The following is an 18,005-nucleotide window of genomic DNA, read 5'->3' on the forward strand; positions in this document are numbered from 1 at the left end:
AGGTGATGATCATTGGCACATTTTTGGTTAATTAAACTTTGTTTGAGATTTTTTAAATGTTTACTCTGGCAGTAAATACATATATTTTTTTTTTTTTTTTTTTTTTAATAGAACTCTTAATTACATTCCTAATTTTTTTTATTTTTTTCTATGCTTTTCATTTTTTTGTAGGAGTACATTAAAGCTGGAGGAATTATTCAGGAAGACATCTCTGAGGCATCTCTAATTGTGGGTGTTAAGCGGCCACCAGAAGACAAGCTCATTCCCAAAAAGACCTATGCTTTCTTTTCGCATACTATCAAAGCCCAAGAGGCAAATATGACCTTACTGGATGAAATTCTGAAACTGGTATGTAGCAAAAGAAAAATGTATTCAACTGTTTTGTGAAATGGAAGGTCCATCTTCATCTTCATTTTTATTTGTCACTGTATAAACATGATTCTTCTACATAGAGAACATTCCACTTTTTATAGAGAACATTTCCAGGAATGAGCTGCAATTGTTGAATACTCGCTTTTTAAAGTGTTTGTTGCCCTAAAATAAAAAAATATGGATCCTGTCTCCTTAAAACATGTTATACAGTGCTTGTGCTGTGTAATTTGGCCCTTTCTGTCACCCAAAATACCTGGTTGATCATATCTGCTTCTGCCCTCCCCTCTGTAGACTGACCACAGTTTATCATGGCTGCTGAGCCCTGACATCGGGGTCAGTTTACGTGCCTCCGTCATCCGCTCTCTCCTCTGTCCTCCCTCTCCTTGCCTGCTAGCTGTTATCAGTGCTGCTCTGCCCCCTTCCCCGTTGCTATAAAACAATGTGATGTTAATACAATAGCCACTGTTGGATAACAACATGTGCCCTCGTGTCTGTGCTCTATAAAAAAAAAAAAGACAATTTCTACCTTATTTCAGAGCACCGCTTGGTGCTCACATGACTGCTTGGCTCTTTCCTCGTCTCCCCTCCTCTCCTCCCGGCTGATGTCAGTGGGAGTTCTCGGCCATGTAGCTATCGGACTGGGAGAGGAGAGCAGCGAGCAGTCACGTGAGCGCTGGAAGAAGCTCTGAAAAAAGGTAGAAATCGTCATAATTATTTTATAAAGTTTTATAAAGCACAGACACTGGGGCACATGTTATCTAACGGATAGGATTATATTAACATCACAGTGTGGCTTTACAACCATTTTAGGTGGGTGTGCCCGGATGCCAAAAAGGCCTTTGCAAGCACTTGAGGCAACCATTGCCCAAATCCCAGAATTGGTGTTTAGTGTGTGATGTTGGTAAGGTGTGCGCTGCCTTGGAATTTTCCCCACTTCTGATGAATGCCAATGGGACCCCTCAGTGCTGTGTGAGAGACTTGACTTGACTCCCTCTCATTTTGGATAGGCTAAGAAAGAGTTCCTGTGTTTTTGCTTGTCCTATAACCAAAATAGGAAGTTAGTTATTTTCTGCTATAAAACATATCCAATAAAAAAAAAAAAAGTAAAGCAAAGCTGTACAGTACCCACCAGGGGGAGGTTCTATTGACTATAACCCCTCACTCTGCTACCAGCAGCTTAGTTTTTTTTCTTCTGCCTAGTCTAGGAGAAGGACTTGGCTCCACTTGGCTCCCTGTGGGGACCAGTAGTCCTTGGAATTTTTTTCTGCTGTTTTTTTGATCCCTGTGATCTACAAACAGACTGGATAATATATATCCTGGTAGTCTCCCCAGCCTGGCCATCGAGCATGTGCTACACGCTGGGTCGGCCATGACATCCCCCTTCTGGTCCAGGGCCGGCCGGTGAGCTATATCCTCCGGGACACACATGACCGGGCTACTGCTGTCTGTGTCACAGTGTGCCGTGGCCGACAGCCACCCCGTACTGATCTGGTGATGGGTCTGTCCATGGAATGCGTCCAGCAGTCCCGGCAGGAGGGGTAAGTTTCGGCAGGACGAAGCAGCTGGGCATTCCCTGGGAGGTCGACTAGGGGGTCTACCTCTATCCCTTCTCTTCCTGTCCCTTTCCCTCCTCCCACATAAGGGGCCTGCTGTGTGCCTGGGCATAGGGGGTGTGGAGCATGTACTTGGCGGGGGGTCCTCTGGGCGGTCTCTGGGTATTGGCAGGGGGCTGCACTGGGTGGTTGGTGGTCCACTTGTTTTTTTTCCCTATTTTAGTGCCATCCTTGGGGTGTCTGTGTGCTGCATGTGGGGACTGGCCGCTGCTGGAGCCGTGGCCATTTTTCGGTGGCTGCAGCCATTTTCTTGTAGACGCAGCCATGTGCTGCAGCACAGTACCTGGGTCTGGGTGGTGACTCCTGCTGGGGACACCTCCAGTCTGTGGCAGCTAGGAGGAGGGTGGGCTTTTTTTGTGATTTACCTTAGGTCCCCATGGGTGACAGACGAGAGTGGACCAGCATGGCATCAGAAGCTGGCGCTTCTTCCCCAGACATCCCTATTATAGCAACCGGTCCCCCGGTAAAAAATGCCCCCTCCTACCCCCCCAATTCAGACTCGAGTCCCACTGTGGCAGACGGCCCCTGTTCTGATGTTTCAGAAGATGCAGACCGGGTCAGAGCAGGAAAAATCGCTAATAGGAGCACTTATCACAGCAGTGCAGCGTGTATCCTTAAAGATCGAGGATACGGCTGGGGCCCACACTGCTAAGGTGTTTCCGTATTTAACTTATTTTGATTCGTTTTTTTAGAACGAGTGGGGAATCCCACAGCGGACCTTTTTCAGTCCTCGGATGGCGGTGCGTTACCCCTTTTGAGGAGAGTTTCCTGAAAAAAATGGAAATCTCTGGTTGTTGACCTCCCGGTATCCAGGTTAAGGTAACTACCATTCCGGTGGAAGGGTCCCCCTCTTTCAAGGACCCTGCTGACAGAAGAGCCGAGGTGGTTGCTCTGTACATGTTTATGGTGGTGGGGTCAGCATTATGGCCAGTGTTAGCCACGGCCCTGGTGGTGTCAAAGATGCTTACTGAATGGGCTAAGTTGTTGCACCGCGAGTTGCAGAAGGAACAGGTTTCCCCAGTCTGCATGAAACTGGCAGACCAGTTGGTGCAGGACCTTAAGTGTGTCTGTGATGTGGCCCCTTTGCTTTCTAGAGCCTCGGTATCGGCAGTAGTGCTGCGTCGCCTGATCTGACTTAAATGCTGGTCTGCTGACCAAGCATCTAAGAAAGCGCTGGCAGATTTGCCTTTCCAAGGTGAGAGGCTATTTGGAGCCTCATTGAATGACATTATTAAGAATGTTACAGGGGGAAAGAGTGCTTTCCTCCCACAGTTCAAAAAGGGTAAAGAGACACGCCGTAGGCAGGGGCCCTCCTTTTCTGCTTAGAAATGGATGTTTTGTCCGCCTGGGTCGGCTGCTAAGCTTTCCCAGTCCAGCAAGGTGCCCGCTGAGGGACAAAAGCATCCCTGGTTTCGCAAATCGGCGAGCAAATCTGTTGCCGCATGAAGGTTTGCCCCTGTCTCTTGGGTGGTGGGTCGCCTTCAGGAGCTTGCAGTATGGTGGACCTCCCTTCTTTCTGACCAGTGGGTCCGCGAACTGGTTTTGGCAGGGTACACAACAGGATTTCTTTCTCGACTGCCAAACTGATTTTTTTCCCTCCAATCTTCATCTTCTTCTGGCTCATCGGGAGGTCCTGTTTGGGGCAGTACAGGACCTGCTGCTGCGCGGGTTGATAGTACCTGTACCAACGTCAAAAAGGTTTCAGGGATTTTACTTCAATCTGTTTGTAGTCCTAAAGAAGGAAGGGGTCCATCTGGCCCTGGATCTCAAGGCTCTCAACTGCTTCATGAAGGTGCGAAGGTTCAGGGTGGAATCGGTTTGTTCTGTGGTTGCTGCACTCCATCAGGGTGATTTCTTGGCATCTTTGGACATCAAGGACGCATACTTGCATGTCCCCATATGCGTCAGGCATCAGAGGTTTCTACGATTTGCGGTCAGGGAAGAGCACTACCAATTTGTAGCTCTCCCCTTTGACCTAGCGACGGTGCCAAGGGTCTTCACCAAGGTGTTAGCCCCAATTCTGGTGTTGCTAAGACAACGAGGGATCACAATCGTGGGTTACCTGGACGATCTCCTCTTGACCGGCTGGGGGAGGTTGGGACTTACAGTTGGCCCAGGGTCGCTGGACGCAGGAAGAATCCTGCCTGCCGATCAATGTGCTGGAGCTCCAGGTGATCAGATGGTGCCTCTCCACATGGTCGCAGAGGCTACCAGGGCGTCTGGTCAGGATCCAGCCGGACAACTCCACGGCGGTAGCATATACCAACTATCAAGGAGGGACAAGGAACTCGGCTGCATCGCTGGAGGTCGCTCACATCCTACAGTGGGCAGAGCAGCATGTACCGGCTCTGTCAGCCGTATCCAGTCCAGCGTAGAAAACTGGCAGGCGAACTACCTCAGTCGTCGGCTGCTGGACCAAGGGGAATGGTCGCTGCATTCAGTGTTTTGGCTCATCTGCCTAAGGTGGGGCATGCCAGATGTGGATCTCTTGGCCTCTCGGCTCAATCGGAAGGTACAGAGCTTAGTGGCCAGGTCAAAAGATCCCTGGGTGGACGCGTTAGACGCGTTGGTGGCTCCATGACTTATGCCTCCCACCCCCTGGTCAGACTCCTATCTCGTCTGCTACGCAGAGTGGAGGCCTGGGGAATTCCGGTGATTCTGATTGCCTCAGATTGGCCTCGATGTCCTTGGTACGCCGACATAGTACGAATGGTGGCGGATGTTCCTTGGTGGCTGCCGATGGAGGAGGACCTTCTGTCGCAAGGTCCAATACTTCATCCTGCCTTACCATCGCTGGTTTTAACGTGAACGAGGTATGACCACCACTGAACAATTCCCCCCCGGTGGGTTTTGAATCTGGTGCTCTCGGTTCTTCAGAAACCGCCATTCGAAAACATTAGGGAGATTCCTTTATAGACACTCTCTCAGAAAGTAGTCTTTTTAGTGTCTATTACGTCTGCAAGGCGGGTTTCTGAGTTGGCAGCCTTGTCATGCAAGTCTCCCTACTTGATCTTCCACAAGGATAAGGCGGTGCTGCGCCCACAGCCTTCGTTTCTTCCAAAGGTTGTTTTGTTTCATCTAAATGAGGACATTATGCTTCCGTCCTCATGTCCTCGGCCGTCTCATCCCAAAGAGGTTGCTTTGCATTCTTGGACAATACAGGCTCCGCGGGTGTATCTGTCTGCTACAGCTCCTTTTTTACAGCTCCTTTTTTACAGCTCCTTTTTTACAGCTCCTTTTCGGAGGTCAAACTTTGTTTTGTATCAATGGCTGGTCCGAAGAAGGGCCTGGCGGTCTCATCGGCCACCATTTCTAGGTGGATCAGACAGATCATGGTTCAGGCTTATGCCATAATGTGGCAGGCCCTTTCTTGCCATGGCACATTCTACCAGGGCAATTGGTGCCTCCTGGGCTTTCCGACATCAAGCGTCCATTTCCCAGGTGTGTAAGGTGGCGACCTGGTTGTCCGTTCACACTTAAACAAAATTTTACAAGGTTGATGTGAGCGCATCTTCGGATGCATGCTTCGGCCGCAAGGTGTTGCAGGTGGCCATTTAAGGTTTCAACTCCTCTGAGGAGTTTTTTTGTTATGGGTGGGGTTTGTCTTTCTGTTCCCACCCTTCATTTTTTACACTGCTTGGGGATGTCCCTAAGGTCAAGATTACCACTTGCCGCCCGCCCTATTACAAATAGACGGCTGCAAAGTGGTTTGATTATCCTGACATCACGTCATATGACGTCCTGCAGGATACAATGCCATTGTGCGCCCCCGGGGGCGTGCACCACGTCGATCGGGGATGACGCTTGTCCCTCGGACACAGCGATTCCCCGATCAGGGTAAACAGCCAATGAAATTGGCTGTTTACCATGTGATCGGCTGTATCCAATAACAGACGGTTACATGTCAAAACAAATCGGGCTCGCCGAGAGCAAGCAGCACGCCGATCGGAGATGGTATATGTCCCTTGGACATATCCCCATCCCGATCAGGGTAAACAGTCAATTAAATGGCTGTTTACCCACGTGATCGGCTGTGTCCAATCACAGCCGGTCACAAGTATAAACACTGCAGCGGTATCCAGGGATCTCTCCTTCTCTCTCCTTCTCTCTCCTTCTCTCTCCTTCTCTCTCCTTCTCTCTCCTTCTCTCTCCTTCTCTCTCCTTCTCTCTCCTTCTCTCTCCTTCTCTCTCCTTCTCTCTCCTCTTCCTCTCTCCTCACACTGATCGTGAGGAGAGAGAAGGAGAGATCTGATCTGTGAGTGAAACACCTTTTTGTCATACATTTACTGTGCTCAACACAAATCCCCCCCCTTGCCAATAAAGAGAACCTGTCGCAGCCCATCAGGACCTGTCGCAGCCCAGCAGGACCTGTCGTAGCCCACCATCAGCACCCCCATCGGTACTGCCATCAGCACAGCTACCGCCATCAGCACCGCCACCGTTACCGCCATCAGCACATCCACCGCCATCAGCACAGCCACCGCCATTAGCACCGGCATCAGTATCATCTGAATCAGACAGCCCATCTGTCACAAAGCCCGCCATCGGTACCACCATCAGTACCATCTGGATCTGACAGCCCATCTGTCATACAGGCCACCATCAGTACCACTAACAGTACCGCTATCAGTGCCACCATCAGAACCATCTGGATCTGACAGCCCATCTGTCACACAGGCCCGACATCACTACCGCTTCACCGGTCCGGCTATAAGTACCATCACACAGGCCATCAGTAACCTGTCAGTACCATCACACAGGCCCACCATCAGTGAGCTGTCAGTACCACCACCAGTTCTGTCACACAAGCCCGTCAAAAGTACCACCATGTCCCAAAGAGTTTACACAGCTGAGGAGGCATATAACATCCTCACCATGTCGGATGATGAGAGCAGCGGGGAGCTCTCATTATCCAATTCTGGTTCGGAATACGAACCAGTGGAGGGTAGTGGACTATCTCATTTCTTGAGGTGCTAAATTGGCAGGGCAGTACAAACCCCCCCCCCAAATGACCCCATTTTGGAAAGTAGACCCCCTAAGGAAATTGATAAGAGGCATGTTGAGCCCATTGAATATTTTATTTTTTTGCCTCAAGCGATTGAATAATGACAAAAAAAAAAATATTTTTTTTTTTTTTTACACAAAGTTGTCACTAAATGATATATTGCTCACACATGCTATGGGCAAATGTGAAATGACACCCCAAAATAAATTCTGCTGCTTCTCCTGAGTACGGGGATACCACATATGTGGGACTTTTTGGGAGCCTAGCCGCGTACGGGGCCCCGAAAACCAAGCACCGCCTTCAGGCTTTCTAAGGGCGTAAATTTTTGAGTTCACTTCTCACTACCTATTACAGTTTTGAAGGCCATAAAATGCCAAGATGGCACAAAACCCCCACAAATGACCCCATTTTAGAAAGTAGACACCCCAAGCTATTTGCTGAGAGGCATGTTGAGTCCATGGAATATTTTATATTTTGCCACAAGTTGCGGGAAAATGACAAACTTTTTTTTTTTTTTTTTTCACAAAGTTGTCACTAAATGATATATTGCTCACGCATGCCATGGGCATATGTGAAATAACACCCCAAAATAAATTCTGCTGCTTCTCCTGAGTACGGGGATACCACATATGTGGGACTTTTTGGGAGCCTAGCCGCGTACGGGGCCCCGAAAACCAAGCACCGCCTTCAGGCTTTCTAAGGGCGTTACAGTTTTGAAGGCCATAAAATGCCAAGATGGCACAAACCCCCCCCCAAATGACCCCATTTTGGAAAGTAGACACCCCTAAATTTAGGGGTACACTAGTGAGACTAGGTAATAAATGGCGGGTGCCCTGAAACTATAAAAAAATAACTAACCAACCAGCGTCACCTGTAACAGTTATATGGTGATCACTGGTGAAAGGGTTAACTAGGGGGCAATCAGGGGGCTTTATGCGGTAGTATATGGGGGTCCCTGGCGCTATAAAAAGCTGCGGCGAACCTAAATACCTACCTGCCTAACTAGCGTCACCTGTGACACTAATACAGCGATCAGAAAAACGATCGCTTATTAGGCTGGGTTCACACTGGAGCGATGCGGGAACGCCACGAATGCGCGGCGGGTTCCCGCATCGCATGCCTCCCGGCGGCAGTTCACACTGCCCTATGCGAACTGCTGGGAGTGTCAGTGAAATGTTAATAACACCCCCAGATCAGTTCGCATATCGCAGTGCGATCTGCAAACTTGGATCGCATGGTGTGAACACCCATGCGATCCGATTCTGCTGCGGACCAAAAAAAGGGTCCCGTGCGAGTTTGCGGCGGGTGCGACACGAATTCAGCCATACTATCTGTATAGCTGAACTCGAATCGCACAGAGATCGGATGTGATTTGCACTGCAGTGCGGTGCGAATCACATCCGTTCTCATAAACCGCTGCAATGTGAACCCAGCCTTAGTGACACTGGCGACGGGGGGTGATCACGGGGTTAAACCTTTATTGTGGGGGTTAGGGGGTACCTTAGAACTAAAGGGGGCTAACCCTAACTGCCCTAACAGTTATTAGTCACAAATGACACCCGCCGGGTGATCAGGGGGTTAAACCTTTATTAGGTAATAAATGGCGGGTGCCCTGAAACTATAAAAAAATAACTAACCAACCAGCGTCACCTGTAACAGTTATATGGTGATCACTGGTGAAAGGGTTAACTAGGGGGCAATCAGGGGGCTTTATGCGGTAGTATATGGGGGTCCCTGGCGCTATAAAAAGCTGCGGCGAACCTAAATACCTACCTGCCTAACTAGCGTCACCTGTGACACTAATACGGCGATCAGAAAAATGATCGCTTATTAGGCTGGGTTCACACTGGAGCGATGCGGAAACGCCACGAATCCGCGGCAGGTTCCCGCATCGCATGCCTCCCGGCGGCAGTTCACACTGCCCTATGCGAACTGCTGGGAGTGTCAGTGAAATGTTACTGACACCCCCAGATCAGTTCGCATATCGCAGTGCGATCTGCAAACTCGGATCGCATGGTGTGAACACCCATGCGATCCGATTCTGCTGCGGGCCAAAAAAAGGGTCCCGTGCGAATTTGCGGCGGGTGTGGCAGGTGCGGCGAATGGCTGAACTCGAATCGCACAGAGATCGGATGTGATTTGCACTGCAGTGCGGTGCGAATCACATTCGTTCTCATAAACCGCTGCAATGTGAACCCAGCCTTAGTGACACTGGCGACGGGGGGTGATCACGGGGTTAAACCTTTATTGGGGGGGTTAGGGGGGTACATTAGAACTAAAGGGGGCTAACCCTAACTGCCCTAACAGTTATTACAGTCACAAATGACACCAATGCAAAAAAAAAAAAAAAAAAGACATTGGTGTCACTGTGACTGGGGGGCAGGGGTAATTGGGGGGGTGATCGGGGGGTAAAGGGGGGGTGTGAGTGTGCCTGGCATGTTCTACTGTGTGTGTAGAGTGTTGGTGCAACTCACCGATCCGCTCTCCTCCGTGTCGGAACGAAAAATACCGACACGGAGGAGAGAATACATCACTTCCTCTCCTGTGTTTACATTACAGGAGAGGAAGTGATGTCACGGGGGATTTCTATTCGTCGGGAGCGATCGCGAGGGGGTGGCCATGAATGAATGGCCGCCCCCTCGTCCCGGATCGCTCCCGGACGAAAACCGACCGCCGCAGGCACCGGGCGGGGGCCCGATCGGGCCCCCGACCCGCGGGAAGGCAGGGACGTACATGTACGCCAATATGCCTGCCCGTGCCATGCTGTCGACGTACATCGTCGTGCGGCGGTCGGCAACTGGTTAACATCATTAAATGCGATGCCTTCTGCAACGGGGAGACCGAAACCATCGAAGAAAGCCTCTAAAATTCTCCTCCATTGTTCTTCGGATATTACCCCTATATCCCGTTCCCATTTTGTTTCTACTGAGTTTTAATTTCTCTTCCCGTTAACCACTTTACTTATTTGCCCATATATTTACGAAATCAGGCCCTTAAAAGTGCCTATCTGGGATATATACACTGCAAAAAGGGAATTTCTTTCCATTGCAAAGGTTGGTTTCTGAATTGAGCTTCCAGAGCGTGGCTCACCTGAAGATAAGTGTAGTATGTATTCTGGGATATATTAAATTCCTTTTTCAACGCATTAAATGTTTTCAGGGTATTTCCCGCATAAAGTTGCCTCAATCCTTTTTATACCCTGTTTTTCCTGTTCCTTATTTTTTCCTCTCAGGAGGATTTCCTGCAAATTACTGTTATTCCAAATGGCGGTGAATGTATTAAAGCCTTTATATTTCATCAGCTTTTTAACAATTTTCCATATTCTAGATATCATTTTAATTATTGGATCCTTATAGCAGAAGGAGTCTGCCTCCAATACCTCCATTACTGTATCATTCAATACTCCTGTTAACAAAATTTTCCCATTGGGAGTTCCACCATTAGGATCGCCACATCCCATTAGATGTTGCAGTTGTGAAGCAATGTAATAATACTCGGGATTGGGTAGTGAAACCCCCCACCCCCCTTTTCCCTGTTGGGAGCTGCAATGTTTGCAGACAAATCCTGGCTTTCCCCCCTTTCCATATCAATTCCCTAAATACGTTTTCTATTTTATGTAAATCATTTTTTAGGTATCCACACCGGTGCATTATGCAGTACATACAGTAATTGAGGCAGCCATAATATATATATATATATATATATATATATATATATATATATATATATATATATATATATATATATATATATATATATATATTTAAATGTAAACAGAAGTGGGGCGAGTTTTTTATCTATATATTGGTTGGGATCTTTTGTCATTACTATCCCCAAATACTTCAATACATCTACTACTGCCAATTGGAGCATCTCTGATATTATCTCATCACTAGTTGTATCTATTGCGAATAGTTCAGATTTTACCCAATTTATCTCCAACCCAGTGAATTTACTAAACAACTCCATGATGCTCATTGCCCCCAACAAAGAACGTCCCATGTCTCCCAAGAATAGTAGGATATCATCCCTGTATAGCGCTATTCTTTCCTCTCCAGATTTTCTCTGGAAGCCTATTATCTCCGGACTTTTTCTTATGGAGATAGCCAGGGGCTCCATTGCCAGGGCAAAGAGCAGGGGGGGGGGCAATGGGCACCCTTGTCTTGTTCCCCTTTCCAGTTCTATCTTATCTGACATTACGTTATTGACTTTTAATCTTGCAGTAGGCTTGTCCTAAAGCATTTTGATCCATCCATCAATGTGGGGCCAACTCCAAATTTCTACAGTACTTGCCAAATATAGCCCCATTCTACAGTATCAAAGGCCTTAGTCACATCTAGGGAAAGTATAGCTCTTGATTCCTCGTTTTCTGTTGGGGTTTGTAGATTTAAAAAGCTCTCCTAATATTTGTACTGGTAGATCTATTAGATATGAACCCAGCTTGATCAGGATGGACCAGTTTAGAGATTACTTTATTTATCCTAGCTGCAAGAATTTTAGCTAAAATGTTTGCATCTGAGCATAGAAGGGATATTGACCTATATGCCGCAACGTCCAGGGGATCTTTCCCTTCTTTATGGAGCACAATAATAGTTGCTTCCAACTTTGAGGTGGGTAAATGACCCACCTCAAACGCCGCCTTCAAAGTCTCATAATATTTGTATGTTTCAATTGGCAATCCATCCAGGCCGCCTGTTGCAGTTCCGCAAGTGAAATTAGTGTTTCTAATTCATCTCTTTCCTCTTGTGTTATTGTAGGTTTCTCCAGGTTCCCCAAGAAATCCTCCATTAAGTACACCTCACCTTCTTTTTTTTTTTTTTTTTTTTTTTTTTTTTTTTTTTTTGGGCAGTATTAGAATATACCTTTTTAAAAGCGTGTATTATTTTTGTGGGGTTTGAGATTTATCTCCCCCCCCCAATGGCCCTAATAGCGGTAATAGTAGGTGACGGAGACCTTTACCAATTGCGCCAACATTTTCCCTACAGATTCTCCTTCCATAAAGGAGGCCTGGCGCTGTAGGAGGCTTTTAGTTTCTACCCTCTGCATGCATATCTTAGATTCTTGTTGTTTATCTAGCCAGGCCATTTTCCTCCCTATAGTGTCCCATATTATCCCTGGCGTTGCAGTACCTACATCAAATTCTATAAATTCACGTATTTTAGGGAGAATTCCGTCTGAATCTTTAATTCAAACCAATATGTATTTATTTTCCACTCCTTCTACATTGTTTCCTTCCCTATTTTTAATGTAATCATTAATGGGGAATGGTCTGATATTCCTCTTGGCCAGTATATAACTTTTTCCATGATCTGTAGCATTCTATCGTTTCCCATTGCCATATCTATCCTAGAGAGCATGGAGTGCGAGGCTGAATAGCAAGAGTATTGCTAAACACCTGGATTCCACTCTCTCCAGAGATCGATCAATCCCACCTCCTCCAAAAACTGGCTCAACCTTCCCTTCTCCATACACTCTACTATATTCTGAGTAGGGAATCTATCCCGCTTAATATCCAGGACTTCATTAAAGCCTTTCACTGCTATAGTTGGTATATCTTGCTTATCCATGAAGAACTCATTTAATCTAAGCATGACATCTATTTTAAATGGCGGAGGGATATAAACGTTTGATACTACGAACGCTCTATTATTAATTAAGCAATAAAGAAAAACATATCGGCCCAATTCATCTATCCTGGATTACCTGCAGGAATAATTCACCCCAGTCCTCGCCAACACACTTACCCCCCTACTGTAGGCACTGTAGGTTGAGTGGTACTGACTTTGATAATTTTTTTTTTCCCACTGAGCTTGCCGGGCTGAGTCCTTTGTTAGGTGTGTTTCCTGCAGGCAAACCAGTTCCACCTCACACTTCTCTAATGTGGAAAATACTACTGCTTTTTTGCCCACTGTACCCAACCCTCTTACATTCCATGAGCCTATCTTTAGTGTTTCATTTTGCATCTAAATGCATGCACTACAATATATAGACACTCCCGGTAAGTACCAATTTAATACTAAATTAGTGTCTCCATCTATCCTAATTTTCACCCCTATACTCTTAAATTATATCTAGTGTTCCCCTCGACTTTTTTGTGTATATTACAAAAACCCTTTTTCCTATAAATTATTATAATTTTATTTATTTTTTTACAGTGATTCTTGTTTTGGGTTACCTCTTGCTTCCACTCCATCTTATTTCTAGTAGTGCATTTATCTATCCCGCACTTCCCCAAGTCTAAATCTTGAACCATCCTGATATTCACTCCCCTTCCCCCCTACACTATATTTCTATGCCAAATAACATTGAAAATTATTCTTTCCCAAACAACTCAATCAGCCACTTTTCTAAGAATACTATAGGGTTAGAACCCTCGCTCTTTTCAGGCAATCCCACCACACCCGTACTTTATCCCTTCGACTCCTATTTTCCATTTCCTCTAATTTGAAAGCTTGTTTAAGTAACTGTCTTTGCATACTTTTCATCTACTTTATCAAAGGTGACACCTCATCTTCCAGTTGGCTTACCCTTCCTTCAAGCGCTGTAGTTCTTTCTGATGTTTTCTGTAGCACATGTCTAACCGCGTTTATGTCCTCTTTTTAACCCCCTTTATTTGTTCACCAAGACCTTTAATTGATTCGTTGCCTATCCTTACTGCCTTAAGCACATCTAACATCGATGGCTCATTCTCTAATAGTATATTGTTGTCTCTGTACTTCCAGTTGTTTTTACATTTTGATCAGATGGACCCAATTTTTTGTTACTCTGTGCCTTTGTTGTCTGCACCCGCAGAGTTGAGCCTGATGCTTGAGTTTGGCCTTGGCTTTTTCTATCCACAGTACCCCCCTGCTGTGATTTAAGCTGCGACCCCTTCTTAGGGGGAGACTGTGAGGGGGTATGTGCATATTGCTCAAGTTTTGCGGCTGCAGATGTACCCATTTGCTGGGGGTTTTTATCCTTAGCGGAGCGTAATTGCTGCTGCAGTTTATACCCCTCCGCCCTGCTGGGGCCGACAAAACATTTATTTATTTTTTTCCCCTTTTTATGTAGATGTAATTATTCCGGCAGTAACTAATTTGCTGGCTTCATAAATGCACGTAGTACCAGATGCACAGATACAGACAATTAGAGGGGAAAAAAAAAAAAAGGAGAAAGTCTCCTTAATGCATTCACAATTTCCAATCAGAGCCAGAAACTCAGTAACTTCAGAAACGGCCTTCAATATAAATTAAGTTCAATATAAATTCGGCAATATATCCTTACAGGCACTGGTCACGTATACATTAACAGTCTACAATTAGCTTCTTTATCGCTTTTTTTTTCTTTTTCTTCCCTCCTGCTTCAACAAGCCAGCTCGGGATAATAGGCAGATCCATCCACGATTTTACTATTTTACACTTTTACACTTTAATAAAATAAATTAAAAAAACGCCAATTGCGCACTTGCATAACATCAATGGACAAATCGCATGCAAAACTCGAGCCAGCCGGTCTCGATTTACAACGCCCGATACTTCCGGGACAAACACATGAAGCGGTGACGTCAGTGCGCTGCTCCACCCTACGCGTTTCGTCACTAACAGGACGTCCTGTTAGTGACGACAGGATGTCCTGTTAGTGATGAAACGCGTAGGGAGGAGGAGCGACGCACTGACGTCACCTCTTCATGTGTTTGTCCCGGAAGTATCGGGCGTTGTAAATCGAGACCGGCCGGCTCGAGTTTTGCATGCGTTTTGTCCATTGATGTTATGTAAGTGCGCAATTGGCGTTTTTTATTTATTTTATTAGTGTTTGGTTTTACACTATTGCGAGCCTTATATTTTTTCTATGGTCGCTGATGAGAGGGATTGGTTGGAGCTGTGAGAGGTCCTTTTATCACCTTACTTATCTGAATATCCCGGGCTGGGGAGAGCCAGTCATCTGCGTTTAATGGTTCTCTATAATAAAGAACCATAAACTTCTGGTAAGCGGCAGTGTTAACCGTGGTGGAGGTGCTTACAACTTACACTATTGTGGATGGTCTGTCATTGTTTCATCACAGCGGAGTCACTATCACTATTCCTCAAACTGAGAACTTTTTTATATGGACTTTTCAATGTTATGACTATCAAAGTGTTTCCTTTACACTGTTATTAATTGTGTGTTTTTTGTTACATGACCGTACCGCGTTAGTTAGTGGACCGGTCAGATATTAATTTTTGTTTAAGTATATTGATGTTTTCACTGTATTTTTACACTTATTTTTGCATAGATTGGTGTTAATATTCACTTACCGTATTTACCTTTTGAGACGCAATATATATTAATTTTAATAATTTTTTTTTCTTTGCGCAACCCACTCTTTTTTTTTTTTTTTTTTTTCCATCATCCATACTTGTCAGTAAGTGACTGAGAACTTGGGAATTTGTAAGGAGCAGTGCCTCATGGGACATGTATTCCTGGACAGGAAGTTCTAAAGGAAGAAGGTTTTTTTTTACCTTGCTATAGGGACACTGTATATACTATACTTTTGCAGCTTGCAGTTGGGGCGCTCTGATGGCAAGAGGAGCCAGAAGCGTTGGTGGGGGACCCCAGAAGAGGAGTACTGGGGCTGCTTTGTGCAAAACAATTACACAAAGCAGGTAAATATAACATACTTGTTGTTTTAAAAAAAAAATCACTTTAAAGACTGTGTGTGCAGGGAAGATCAGCATCTGAACCCAGAGAAGGTGGGGGCGGATAGACTGGATGTAATAGAAGGCATTACAATTACATTTAAAGTAAACTTTTACCATTATTGTGCCTTATATTGAACAAAGCATGATGCTGCTATTAAACGTCTTTGGCCTGGTTCACACCTATGCATTATTTGGTGCTTTTTGCAGAAACACACTACAGTTCATTTAACATGGTTTCCTATGGGTGCTTTTTTGGTTCAATAGACTGTAATGGAGAAGCTGCAGAAAAGAATTACTGTGTTTTTGCAGAGATTTGTGTTTTTTTTTAAATCCCCAACAACAAATTGGGCAAAAAAAAAAAACCCCATAAAAAATGCATCCGATTAATCAAAACCATAATCCGCCAACTAATCGATTATGGAAATTAATTGCAGCTCTAGACTCACACCTGTCATCTCTGCTTCAGCACTGGCCATCTCCTTCTGGTATCTCACAGCACATCACCCTTTTCAGAGAGACACTGCTTGGAATGCTGGGAAGTATAGGAAAGTGCCAGATAACCCCGCTCACCCTCCACACCAATCCGAGGCGGATAGCGGCATCACAATCCTATATCGCAGTAGCTATGGGAGGGAGCAAAATCGACATCGCTATATGAAATTATACTGCATAATGCTGAGCTGTTGCTTGTTTAATATGGAATTTAGACATAGAGAACTTATTTGTACTTTTAACTGTACTGTGTTTTTAAAGGAAATTCGACTAATCGATTATGAGAAAATGATGGACCACAGAGGAACCAGAGTAGTGGCATTTGGACAATGGGCTGGTGTAGCAGGTAATTTAGAGTAACTTGTTTGTTTATAACGTAAGATGAAAGTAATTTGATAACTTGTGATGACTATTTACAGAACATACATTGCAAACTCACATTTTCTTTGTGCATGCCTGTGTTTTTTTTTGTTTTTTTTTATCGATAAAGGTTTCTTTTATGTGGGTTTTTAGAAAAGTACAGAACTGTATTAAAGGGGTTGTAAAGGTAAATGTTTTTTCACCTTAATGCATTCTATGCATTAAGGTGAAAAAACATCTGACAGTCCTGGCGCCCCCAGCCCCCCCCCCCCCCCCCCCCCGTTTTACTTCACCCCTCGAAAGTCCCGCGCTCGTCCCCCGACGTCCTTTCCACCGTTCAGCCTGGCTGCTGATTGGCTGGAGTGGATGGATGGAAAGCAGCGCAGCCATTGGCTCACGCTGCTGTCAATCACATCCACTGACGCGGAGCGCCGGGGGCGGGGCCGTGTGATACTGCGATCGGCTATAGCCGCCGGCTGTATCACGGGAGCGCGCCCGCAGATGCTTCTCACCCTGCGAGGGAGCTCGCATGAATGTGAGAAGCATCTGAGGGAGGAAGCAGAGACAGCTGCCGAGGGACCCCAGAAGAGCAGGTTCGGGGCCACTCTGTGCCAAACGAGCTGCACAGTGGAGGTAAGTATAACATGTTTGTTATTTTAAAAAAAGAACATTTTTATCTTTACAATCCCTTTAAGGCTACATTTAGCTTTATTTTATCTTGGCTCTACAATAAAACCTTGGTTTGAGAGTAACTTGGTTGGAGAGCGTTTTGCAAGACTAGCTAAATTTTTTTAACAAGTTTGGACTTGATATACAAGCGATGTCTTGATATACAAGTAGCATCATGTCACAACTGAGTATAAAAGAGAGGAGAGGCGCCTCTAACTGTAGCAATACAGTTACATTTAATGAAGGTACAACATTTAGAAAATCACATGGTTGATGATTAAGAGGCACATCTAAGTATGCATGCATCCGGGTAAGGATGTCCAAATAGATCATCCTCCTCACCGCCATTGACATCCCTTCCATGCTGCACTCCAGGAGTGGTTCAAGCCACGCTTTCAAATCGCTCTACTGCAGGGTAGACTTCCCAAGCATGATTGCAGACAGCTTTATCCCGGATGCCGGCATACTTGGATCATTTAGATGTGCCTCTTTTAATCATCAACCATGTGAGTTGCTAAATGTTGTACCTGTATTAAATGTAACCATATTGCTACACTTAAAGACGCAGCTCTGCTATTTTAGGCCCCTTTCACACTGGGACGGGAGCAGCATCGGCGGTAAAACTACGCTATTTCTAGCGCTGCTATTCAGCCGATAACGGGGTGGTTTTAACCCCTGAAAAATCAGCTGAAAAGGGGTTAAAACCGCAGCAGCGCTTTGCTGGTGGTATAGCGGCGCTGCCCCATTTCACTGGGCAGAAGCAGTTTAGGAGCGGTGTATACAAGCACACCGCTCCAGTGTGAAAGGGATTTCACACTGGAGGCACAGCAGCAGCTG

At 45.8% G+C, this 18,005-nt stretch overlaps 1 protein-coding gene across 1 annotated transcript in view; it reads left to right on the forward strand.

Moving 5' to 3' along the window:
* Positions 1 to 18,005, forward strand: part of AASS (aminoadipate-semialdehyde synthase) — a 156,525-nt gene that overhangs the window by 66,849 nt on the left and 71,671 nt on the right. The window contains exons 3-4 of the mRNA XM_077472495.1: positions 172 to 348; positions 16,401 to 16,485. Of these exons, the coding sequence (XP_077328621.1) occupies positions 172 to 348; positions 16,401 to 16,485 (262 nt within the window). The remainder of the gene's footprint in view (positions 1 to 171; positions 349 to 16,400; positions 16,486 to 18,005) is intronic.

Source organism: Lithobates pipiens, unplaced genomic scaffold, assembly GCF_037356315.1.
Source record: "Lithobates pipiens isolate NorthernLeopardFrog02 unplaced genomic scaffold, aLitPip1_a1.2 Scaffold_8, whole genome shotgun sequence".
Taxonomy (NCBI): domain Eukaryota; kingdom Metazoa; phylum Chordata; class Amphibia; order Anura; family Ranidae; genus Lithobates; species Lithobates pipiens.